The sequence below is a fragment of the Chanodichthys erythropterus genome, chromosome 21 (assembly GCF_024489055.1).
Source record: "Chanodichthys erythropterus isolate Z2021 chromosome 21, ASM2448905v1, whole genome shotgun sequence".
Lineage (NCBI taxonomy): Eukaryota > Metazoa > Chordata > Actinopteri > Cypriniformes > Xenocyprididae > Chanodichthys > Chanodichthys erythropterus.
In genome coordinates, this window is record NC_090241.1 from 29,430,333 (window position 1) to 29,442,782 (window position 12,450).

At 37.3% G+C, this 12,450-nt stretch overlaps 1 protein-coding gene across 1 annotated transcript in view; it reads left to right on the plus strand.

Moving 5' to 3' along the window:
* The first annotated feature begins 12,032 nt into the window (after nucleotides 1-12,032).
* The window catches only part of cntn4 (contactin 4), a 126,206-nt gene continuing 125,788 nt past the window's right edge, over nucleotides 12,033-12,450 (plus strand). The window contains exon 1 of the mRNA XM_067372625.1: nucleotides 12,033-12,133. Within this exon, the coding sequence (XP_067228726.1) occupies nucleotides 12,033-12,133 (101 nt within the window). The remainder of the gene's footprint in view (nucleotides 12,134-12,450) is intronic.

Consider the following 12,450-nt stretch of genomic DNA (forward strand, 5'->3'; position numbering starts at 1 on the left):
TTTACCATCAGCTGCTAATAAGAAGCAGGATTTTTGCAAACAAAAAGGATTCAATTCCACAAAGACATTTTGTTTTAATTCTGAAAAAAATATATTGTACTTGGAACTAAATTTATATTATTTCATAAAAGTATAGTTCACCCCAAATTGAAAGTTCTTTCATCATTTACTCACCCTCATGTTGTTCCAAACCTGTATGGGTTGTTTTTTTTTTTTTGCTTTTTTTTCAAGGTTCACAAATTAAATTGGCAAAAAATGTAACATAAAAGAAGTGTGCACTATATTCCAATTCTTCTGAAACTTTGTGAGAAGCAGACTAAATTTAAAGAAACACTCCACTTTTTTTGAAAATAGGCTCATTGTCCAACTCCCCTAGAGTTAAACAGTTGAGTTTTACCGTTTTCGAATCCATTCAGCCGATCTCCGGTTCTGGCGGTACCACTTTTAGCATAGCTTAGCATAGTTCATTGAATCTGATTAGACCGTTAGCATCGCGCTTAAAAATGACCAAAGAGTTTTGATATTTTTCCTATTTAAAACTTGACTCTTCTGTAGTTAAATAGTGTACTAAGACCGACAGAAAATGAAAAGTTGCGATTTTCTAGGCTGATATGGCTAGGAACTATACTCTCATTCAGGCGTAATAATCAAGGAACTTTGCTGCCGTTCCATGGCTGCAGCAGTGCAATGATATTACGCAGCGTCTCTCACAAACGTCTCCATGGTTGCAAGGCACGTTCCCTGTGTAAGCAGGGGCTCACGGGCGCTGCGTAATATCATTGCACTGCTGCAGCCATGGAACATTTTGGTCATTTTTAAGCGCGATGCTAACGGTCTAATCAGATTCAATGAACTATGCTAAGCTATGCTAAAAGTGGTACCGCCAGACCCGGAGATCGGCTGAATGGATTCGAAAACTGTAAAACTAAACTGTTTAACTCTAGGGGAGTTGGAAAATGAGCTTATTTTCAAAAAAAGTGGAGTGTTCCTTTAAATTTGTTTTTCCACTGAAAACTTGCCCTCTGCATCTCTCAAATGTCATTCACTCATACATGCCTGTTCAAACTCATCAGTACATTAAGTTAAATTATTGTTTTAATTTACTGTGAGGCTATCGTAAAGTCCTTTCCACTTATTTTGTTTTTTATTTCTTTCTGCGGAGCGTTTGACAAGTTGTCAGTAGATGTTTGCTTCAATTGTAGGCATAAAATACTAGAGCTACATCTTATTTTCTGATTAATTTGGGTCTTAGATCCTTTCAATATAGCAATCAGCTCAGACACAGCCTTTGTTCCAATGATTTTATTTTGTTTGTCTGGTTATAGACCACTCACAGGTGAAAAGGCAGACAGCGGGACCCAGAAACCCGTCATTTGGTGACCAAGTTATTCAGGCTTGTAAAGGCGAGGCCCAGTGGGGATTCTGTAAACAGCATTTTCGCAAAACAATTTTTGCCTTCCGTGAGGTGTTATGTTCTAAGAAGCACTGTCTCCCCGACCCACCGCTGGCATGGCGCATACAAATGCTAATAGAACACCAAATGACTCGCCTCCACGACTCTCTGTATTGAAAAACTATGCAATCACATCGTGGGATCTTTTTCTTCAAAGCTGTTGTGTGCGGTTGTAGAGCATGCATATATCTCGAGTGTTTGTCTTTCTACTAGCAAGACAGTAGTGTAGTCATTGAGCTCTGTATCATATGTTATCACATTTCACACCACATATTCCACACGCCTCTGTGCTTGTGAATATGAATTGGTAATATGAATCTTAATTGGTTTGCGTGTGTGTGGATGGGTATGCGTGTATCTGGGTGAATGCGTGCGTGTGCTACCTGACTCTATACCAGGTGGAATAGATGTTTGGTTTGCGTGTGTGGTGAGGATTTGTAGCTTATCCACTGTCCTCATTAGTATCATAGACAATGGCACTCTTATTATATTGCATAGTACAGACCAGAATTCCAATTTTATGCTCAAATCTAATGTTGTGAAGTTGTGGACATGACCTTTTAAATGTGGCCCACATCAGACACGGGTCTGAACAAGCAACAGTGTGACCAGCATGCATAAAGCGCCCCTACCATGACACGTTCGTCATAACATCATCCACGAATTCCATACAATCATTTAATATTTTGTATCATGTAATGTTTTGTTTCAGGGTGATCCAACAATTCATTTTGTTTTCAGTTAAATTGACTTCAATCAAAAATAAATTCTATCAAAAATAACAGTACAAACTTGCTAGAGACAGACAAGAGAAAATCATCTTTGCAATTATGATGTCAAGGTTAAAGTCAAAATAAATTTCAACCTGACTTTGCACACCGAAGTCACATTGCAAAAAGTCAGATACATAACCATTTTATTTCCACATATGAACATGGTCCAAATCAGATTAAAAACGTCATTATATTTGTCATATGTGAGGGGGTAAAAAATCAGATTTGGTCCACATTTAGTGGCGGTGTAAGCATAGCCTATTTATGAACATTGTCTAACATGTATGAATCACACGTTTTGATAAATTGACTTCACGTGGAATGATGAAACTATGAGTAACAACTGTACTGACATCAGTAATTTGTTCTAGTGAATGTGACACTTTAGGTTTTTATGCATCAGAGGTTTGATTGCCCGTGTCCAGATTAGTGGGTTGAGTCCACATGATGATGGTATAAGCTTTATTGATCTTTAAAGATAGACAATGAGAGTTGCGTGAGAACGTATAAATCCTGTTTCTATTTGATGTGAGAGTAATTTGAGGTGCCATAGCTTTGTCAAGTGGGCCTGAAACCACATGTTGGTTGGTTAGAGGTCTGTTTTGCTTTCATGTGATTTATTGATTTAGTTAGTTCCAGTGCTGTCTTAAAAACAGTGTAGCTTCTTTTCAAGCTACTTTTTCTAGCTGTGTAGCTCGACAAACACTACATTTCTCTTTTTATTTCACATTGTTTGTGCATGAACTGAGGCAAAAATCAAAAATATTCTCCTAAATGTTACATTAATTAAAATAGGGCTGACCGATATCTTGCATGCGATTGTCACGCGCATTTCGTCAGTAAAGCCGGTTCCCTGATTACCGCTAAATCACCATCACCTGCTTTCAAATGGAGTGGCATTTAATAGACAGAGCCGTAGATCACTGACAAGCTACGCAATATCGCGTTCATTATCGAAGGCGATTCATCTGTGATATGAACACGATATTGCGTAGCTTGTCAGTGATCTACGGTTCTGTCTATTAAATGCCTCTCCATTTGAAAGCAGGTGATGGCGATTTCGCGGTAATCAGGGAACCGGCTTTACTGACGAAATGCGCATGACAATCGTATGCGATATATTGGTCAGCCCTAAATCCCAGCAACTCAGCAAATGGGTTAAATGTTTGCCCAACTTGCTGGGTAGTTTTATTTAATTCAACTGTTGTTTAAAAATTACTGTATTGCTTGCTTAAAATGAACCCAAAGTATGTTGGAAATACACGTTCAGCTCCCACAACACTCGGCCCTGCTCTGCTTCATACTACAGTAACGTTAATAATTGCATCCATGAGCATGATTTCTTCTCGAGTTCTTCTCCCAATTTTATCTTTTCCACCGGCTGTTGAGGTGAAGACCACATGTCCCAAGATTCCGCATTTAAACTTGGCGTCATTAAGCTACGCCTTTATTTTGAATAGGCCTCTAGCGATGTCTAGTGGACAGAAAATATTACATATTGCACCTTTATTTTATTTTTTTTAGTATAGGTAAACCACACAATGACAAAACCAAGTAAATTTCAGGTTATTTTTCATCATTAATTTAATCTACAAATCATTTTGCACTTTGGAAGTGGGCTGTGCGTATGATAAGCAAATGGACTGTCCACTCACCAAAATGATTAGACAGAGAAAGAGTGATAATGAGAGAGAAAGGAAAGGAAAGGAAAGAGAGGGTGAACCAAATCAAAGGTGTCAGCATGGCATGACAATTCTATGCAAATAAATCCCAACATTTGGCCCCATGCAAATCCCTTGTCACCCCTGAAACAAATTGAAGTCATCAAACAGATTCCTGTGCCAAGCTCCTCTGTAGTGAAAATATGCTTGTCACTCATCCAAAAGTCCCAGCTCATGTCTTTATATTTCCTGTGATTTCTTATTGTGGGTCTTTGTCATATTTTGAAGGCAAGTTTACACAGCTGTCTGTTGTGAGAGATTGGGATGTGGGATCTGTGTGGTTTTGTTTGCTGATTTGCTTTATGTATTTGTTGCTATTTCTTTGAGCCTCTGGCTGGGAGACACTGCTTTCATGCAGATCAGAGGGCCACTTTCTCCAGACAAGTTTCTGTATCTCATGGGAGGGCCAATAGACTTTGCCTCGGGCAAGTGTTGCTCACAGGCAGAGACCTGAAACTTCGAAAAGATATCCTGACAGAGGAGAGGAAGGGGTTGTATATGAAAAAGAGGGCAAAGAAGAGCACTTTGTCATCCACTTGGAAGACAGGATGTTTGTTCTTTCTGGTATCCCAGCCTTAAAAACACTTTGAAAGAGGAGATGTGTACTTCGCCAGAGCCAGTGCAGTAGACTAAGATAACTTCAAGAAGAAAAGGACTGAAAAAAGTTAAGTTACAGTAATACTGAGATCAGACCTAAACTAAGATCGATAATAGTACAAAAATGTACTATTACAAAATATGTTAAATATTGCATATAAAAAATAAAGCCCATTTTTGCATTATTTGTGAAATTAATTTCCATTTCACGAGTTTGTGTGCCCATCCAGTCTTAATAGTAACTTGGCTTGCTGTCCTCGAAGGAGGCTTGAACCCGAGGCTTGGCTTGAGCTCCAAGCTCAACCCCCTTATAATGGTACTACATAGGGGAGAATGAGAGAAATAATAAATTTTTTATTAAAAATATTAAAAAAATTTAATTCTTAAAGCAAGATATAACGAAATGTCATGTATGTCACGATAATGTTGTCTTTTTTAGGTTTCTTGCCATGGTTTTCATTGTCATTGCTGGAGTTCTCATTTATTTCTTTGGTTTTTGATTAGTTCTCACCTGTTCCCTTTTCAGTTGATTATCACCCTCAGTGTATTTAAACCCTCTGTTCCTTCAGTTTGTTGTTTTGTGTTAACGTTACATTGGATTATGTAGTGTTAATGTTCTTAGTGTTTATTAATAACAACGTAGTGTAGTGTTGTCAAAAGTACCGACCGCGATACCAAGTCGGAACTAAACTTTTAAAAATGTGATGCTGTTGAGCAGATTCGTAAACACCTGTTATTGGCCACTGTGTTCACATGCTCATGAGATATGTCTGTGATTGGCTACAGTGATCAATGCATGGGAGGGTTTGAAATCACACAGAAGTGTGTGAATTTGAAAGCGCTTTGAAAGCTTCTATCAGCGGACCGGTATCTGTGTAAAAGCTCGGTGAAGAGCGTCATTGATGTCTGTTTACAACATGTTTTTGAAGTGTTGATCGTTGTAGCCAATCACAGACATATCTAAAGAGTGTGTGAACACAGTAGCCAATCAGAGGCGTTTACGAATCTGCACAGCAGCGATCAACAGCGTCACATTTTTAAAATTTCAGTACCGACTTGGTGTTGTGGTCGGTACTTTTGACAACACTAATGTAGTGAAATGTAATTTCTTTTATATTTCTTTATTTTTATTATTTTATATACAGTAATATGAATTAGCTTTTATTTATTTTATTAATTTTTAATTTGGTTTATATTTCTATTTAGCTTTATTTCAAATTTAGTTTTAGGAATTTTGGCTTAAACATATTAGCTTTTTTATTTTTATTTTAACTAAAACTTATTATTTTCAGTTAATTACCAAGCAACATTTCAAATCTTTGTGAAAATTAGTTTTTATTTTATTATATATTGATATTACACATATATAGTTTCCTCACACAATTCTGTTGGGGCTTCAGGACACTTAACACTTAATTACTTTTATGGTACTTTTTCATCCTTTTTGGAGCTTGAAAGCCACTGGTGACCATCTACTTGTTGACGAGCAGTTTGTTAAATATCTTTTTTGTGTGTGTTCTATAATACAGCTTTATACAAATTTACAGTTCAAATTATTGAAAACTTTAAAAGTAAAATCATTGACCGAATGAAATCTGAATGGTCACCTTTCCTGGAAAAGCAATATGCATTTATTCAAAGCAGCATAAAACATCTGCCATTATTATTTCCATTCTTTCCACATCTCAATATTTAATATAAATCATATCCACATGTGGCCAAAGTACTCATATCTATATCTTTCTCTTTCCATTATCATTTATCAACCCAAAGATGGATATTCCCCTTTGGCGGCGGACTAGCCCCATCTCACAGAACCCCATTCACTCTAATGGCTCCCGCAGAGCATGAACAATACGGGCAGCGTTTCCATCGTTCCCTGACCTTGAACCAATTTATATAGCTTTCTGTCGCTCCCTTCCCGCAAATGCATGATCAGATGTGTTGGGGACTTCATCGAGCATGGAGGAATACATTTTCTTGAAAGTTCACCAGGGCACGCCGTGTGTCGTCTGCCACAGTTGGATTTACAGATATCGTAGCTCTTTTCTTAAAAAGAGCGGACCGTATCTCTTAGTTTAGCTTTTCCCAAACCCAAGGGAGAACATGCACACAATTGGCTTCAAGTCTGGGTTCTAAACAGACTTATCTGCCCGTATCTATAAGAGCTGAGTGTGAAAAAGCTGCTCTGCCCGTGGCTTATGGAGTGCAAAAATTAATGCAATAGATTTTGGATTTTCTAAAGAAGGTTTTGCCTTGTCTGCTTGTTGTAATTTATTCTCTATTCACATTGTGGTTTGTGGTGAGATCTGTAAATTCACATGGTCACCTGGTCACAGAGATTGTGGTTTGTGTATTTGGATTGTTCAGAATGGGATTTTAAAAGTCTAAAGCTTGTAATCTTTAATGGCTTTCCTTTGAAAGACATACTGAAATCTCTAGCAATGTGTGTGTGTGTGTGTTCAATAAATCGGATTACATTTTTCTAAAAGTCTTTAGTTATAAAGCTAAAGTAACTACAGTAAGTAGCCATTTGTCTTCAGTGTGAGAAACCGAACACAACTGCTCTTAGTTCAATGTTCTCACCTTGAAAAATCCCTTTTTTCTTTTTACCAGCATAATACCTTTCATCTTTATGCATAAGACTTCTATACAAATCTTCAAATCCACACTCAGACGAGGGCGAGCGAGAAAAGTTAACAGGAGTTTTTTGACTTGGTGCTTAATTGATTGATTCCGGCCCTTTGCCAAGCCGGATTTCGAGACGTGGCATATGAGGTCACCCTCACACAAAGTCTGTGTCAGAATTGTAAATGTAAAGGTACTGTATGTTGTCATGGTGACAGACACTGCAATGAATTGCATATAAAAGTGTCATATTCTGTATTATGCAAACAGCATTAAAGTTTGAAATTCTTGAAATGTCTGATCTGACACTTGTCATTTAATGGCGGCGCAATGGACATGTGAATTGAGAATGTCAGACTTCAGTAAATGAGTTCCAATCCTGGTTCACTTTGTTTAGTATTAAAAAAAAGGGCAGTTTTGACACTAAAATCTGATTGGGTGAGCTACATTCAAGGCCATTTTAAAACAGCCTACCTGTTGGACCTGCATGGAAAGTCTTGAACAGTTAAGGCTAATGACTATTACTTGGAGATTTCGCTATTGTGATTATAGCTTTGAGTGGCTATATATATATATATATATATATATATATATATATATATATATATATATATATATATATATATATAGCCACTCAAAGCTATTTTTTACAGTGATTTTACCACATTAAAGGGGTAGCTTGCAATGTGGTATACATAAATTTGACTACCATATATTAAAGTACCAATCCATTGTTATTTTAGTATCATTGAGATACTATTATAGTTTTGAATTATTTTATTTTTTATTTTTATGTTTTCCGTTTTCATATTGTTTAGTTTTAGTAATTTTGTTTGTCATTTTTATTATTTTTGCTTTAATGTCTATACAGTTTTTATAATTTTTCTATTTCAGTTTTAATTATTTTATTATTTAGTTATTTCTAATTTAAATAAAAGTTAAATAAAAGGTCTGCACGATTAATCATATTTTAATCATGATGATTTCTGCTTTGCTCCATTAATTAAAAATAATCTTCATGATATTGGCCCACTGGTTATTTGTTCAGAAAATGTTTTTTTATTTTTTTTATTTGACATTTCTGTTATCTTGCATTGGTAACAAGCCTCTTCTATCTTTCCTGCTCGGGGTTGCCAGATTTCTAGAGCTTAAATCCCCAAAACAGAGCTTTTCTCTTAAATAATTTATTTTCTACCCAGTGTTTTACTTTATTTACTTTCCTAACAGAAATAAATCCAAACTTGATTCTCTGACCATATTGTTTGCAATTGTGGTTGCTGAATAAATGCACTCTGTGCTACAATATAATACCATGGTACTACCATATTATACATCCAAAAATGTGGTGTGATCATGGTAGCGTGTCCACAAAAGCATGTTTTTGATGTAGTTTTTGAATTAAATTGGACTTGGTCCTGAGACTCTGGTTCTCTGTCTTCTTGATCTAATACATCTCTTGTCATTAATAACAGCAGCTGTAGCTGAGACTTAGAAAACTTTAATCTAATCATTACAAAGAGTAGCACAGTGTTAAGATTAATTAATACCTCATTAATCAAACACAAACTAGTCTTAGCAGCTGCCGCAACTGATTTTGCTCATTATCATGCATAGTTTGTTATATATTTTGGCTGTCAGAAGCACTTGAGAAGTGAATTATTTCAGCTAAATTATTGACAGCCCATGATTTAGCCACCCAGCGGAACTAATACTCTCAGGAGCAGATTTATGAAAGCCTTCAATACATGTTGGAATTTTCGCTCATGAATTTTCAGGGGCTTGATCAATGATTGGAGCATGGCAAGAGCCCCAACCAATCACAGATCCTCTTGCTCTGCATTGATCCAGCAATGCAGTCTGCACGCTGACAGTGTCCTAGTAAATCATAGTCTTATGTGTGAACCACAGGACTATTAGAATTGAACAGGGTAGAAATGACAATGAGATATTCCTATGAAACGTTGGCAAGTTATTACTCTCATTATTGCAATATGCAGTTTTTATGTTTAGACAATAGACAATTAGACACTAAATAATTCAGTATGTGCTGAAGCACACACACAAAATAGAATATTTGGTAATAATTAAAAAAAATCTTTATTTCATTGTGAAACTTTAGGAACAAAAATAAGGTTGTTTATTTTTTCTGAGACTATTTCTGCACTTTGATAGGCCAGTAGGTGGTGACAAGGGGCTTTCTCATTTGAATCATTCACCCAAACGATTTGATGGATTAATTCATGAAAGAATCAAGTGAATCTATGTATGAGCAAGTCATTGATTCATCCACTCAACCGATTCATTCAAAACGTGATTCATTCTGTAACAAAACACCGCTGCTGTGTTGCTCATAGATGCGCTATGGAAATGTTTTCATCAGTAGAGCAAAAATAGACAAAAGCACTGGCAATATTGTGACTAAAATGCAAGTTATTCAACATTAACTTACTATTTGAACTCTTTTATAAAAGCAATATCATCATAAAATACATGGGAACATTGAATAAGTTGCCAGAACTCAATGTTGCAAAACCCAACATTGAGTTCTGGCAAATTATTCAATGTTCACATGTATGTTATTATGATATTGCTTTTATACAGCAGTTCAAATAATAAGTTTATGAGTTTGCACGTTGTCAGTTTTTTAATAATATTTGGTGTATTGTTGTTCATTTAAACGCCCACAAATCACTTAAAATACAGACTCCCGTTCAAATTATTTCTAAAATAACTATAGACTTAAAGGTGCACTAAGCGATTTCTGAAAAATGCTGTTGAAATTGGACTGAGCACCACAACACACTTGTAGCCAATCAGCAGTAGGGGTGTGTACACTCATGATGAGGGAGGAGAGACAGTGAGCAAGAGGGAGGTTTGAAGAAAGACTTTAGAAAGGGTGGCTGAGAGATATCGAGCCAGATCAGTCTCATTAATATTTCACGCACACAAAAACAATTAGCATGCATGAAAAATATATACATTCATTATATGCGCAAAATAAAATTATATATTCATAAAATACATTTCACAAATGCAAAACACAACTCATAGATATACAACTGTGCACAAAAAGTTTCAATTTTTATCCTTGAATCTGAAAGTGCATGTGAATCACCTTGGATATTTTTGACACTTTCCTGGCAGCGCTCTCCTCCCATTCGGATCAATCATAGTCTTTAGCCAGTCAGATTTAAGCTTATCAATCAACCAATCATGATCACGTGAGGGCGTGCCTACCTGGGTGTTACGTCATCAGCTTTCGACCACAGTTCAAATCATGGCTGAGCAGTTGATTGGTTCATTTCTGTGTTTACTGAAGTTAGAGATCAGTTGAAGCTATAGTTTATTAATGATTAACAAATGTAAGCAACTGCTGTGCTAAAAGAATGTCCTATATTTTGTCCAAAATGAAGAGGAAATAATGCTTGTTTTGTTGTATTTTAGCTGCAGGTACAGAGCCTCTCAGACAGCTCCCTCAGTAACAATCACGCAAACGCTTGGGTGAGCAAAACAATCATCTGGGTGGCCAATACCCACCCTAGCTCCCACTTAGCACTGGCCTCATCGAGATTGTTCTTTAAATACTAAATAGATTGCAGTATTCTGAGAATATTCTCAGATTTAAAGAACAATGCCTTCATGCTGATTTTGCATTCTGAATTGCGATTAATCTTATTTTTGACCACAATTAGCATATTGAATTGTGATTGGCCTTGTTGCCTTTGCATTTAACTATAGTCGCCTTCACATTGCACATTGACTGTTGATTGCTGTATGCAGCCTGAAAACAGTGCAACTGATACCATGAAGTACTTTTTTTTTTTGATGTACTGTAACCTATATTTAGGTTGATTCAGTGATGTTAGACAATGTTGTTGACTTGAATTAGATCAATTCATTTAAGTGCTACTTCCTACAGTAAAGTACATTTTTTGGGCCTGTTCTGTTCTATCTATTCTTTTAGTGTCTTTTTATTTTGGGGCCTTTATCTTAAATTACTGTGAACCACCATTTGGGAAGAGAGAGAACGAGATAAGAGAAACTTCAACTAGGCCGCTCCATTTAAAAGCAGGTGATGGCGATTTAGCGGTAATCAGGGAACTGGCTTTACTGACGAAATGCGTGTGACAATGTCATGCGATATATCGTGCAGCCCTAACTTCGACGCTATCTCACAACCAATTTGTACGTATTTTATGTGGTGGCTAATTTGTGCCAATTTCGTACGACCTTAATTGTACGAATTCATACAATTTGTCTAAACCCCAGTGACGAGTAGTTTTAGGGGCGGGGTTAGGGGTAGGTAATTTGTATGAATTCATAAGAATTTGGCAACTCGTAAAATACATACGATTTAGCAAAATGATTCATACGAGTGAGGTCATACGAATTCGTACGAATTAGCCACCTCGTAAAATACGTACGAATCGCCGTAAGACCGGGTTGGAAACTTTGCAAACTTTTGTTATGCTATTATCTTTTTATCAACTGCTATTCGCACCCTAAAGGCCTGAACACACCAAGCCGACGCCAACGAACTAGTGGAGACGAAAGCAGACTGCGGGGTTTGCTCATGTTGGCAGCATCTGTGCTATCAAAGGTTGCCCTGACACACCAAACTGACGCTAAACAACCAGATGAAATGCCTTTCCGAAACAGCAGGTGGCAGTGGCTGAACAGCCAATCAGAATGATCCGATGGCCTGACGGACCGACGAGCTCCAACGCCGATTCAACATTTCGACGAGGACCAACTTCAGCCGACGGTGCGGAACACACTAAGAAAACTTAGTCGGCCGACGAAAAAAAACTGCCCGTCGGCCGACCGTCGGCTTGATGTGTTCCTGCCTTAAGTTGTCCGATGTTCTGTGGACAACGGCATCTGGTCTACGCCACCCTGTGTCCCGTTGCCTGTCCTATTAGCACAGCCCTGCAGACTCCTCAAAAAGACTATCAAGCAGAGTACAGCTGTGGCTGTGATACAGCGCTGTCCTGATCCTTGTCCACGTCTGCATTTCTGCAGCCTCAGCCTCAGTCTCTCCATCTGGTCTTTGAAGGAGACCAGAAACCCCAAGTAATCAATTTTTAGTGAGACACTCCAGCGCCTGTGATATTTCAAGTACCTCCTGACTTTGTGAAAAATAATCTTGCGCAGGATGACGTCTTAATACCAGGCCACTTCGGTTCCTGCAATTGACTGCATTAAGGCTTTCATTAGCTTTCATTTCATTGATGACAGTATTAGTGGGAGCTGACTTCTTGTTGATGAAAGCCAAGAC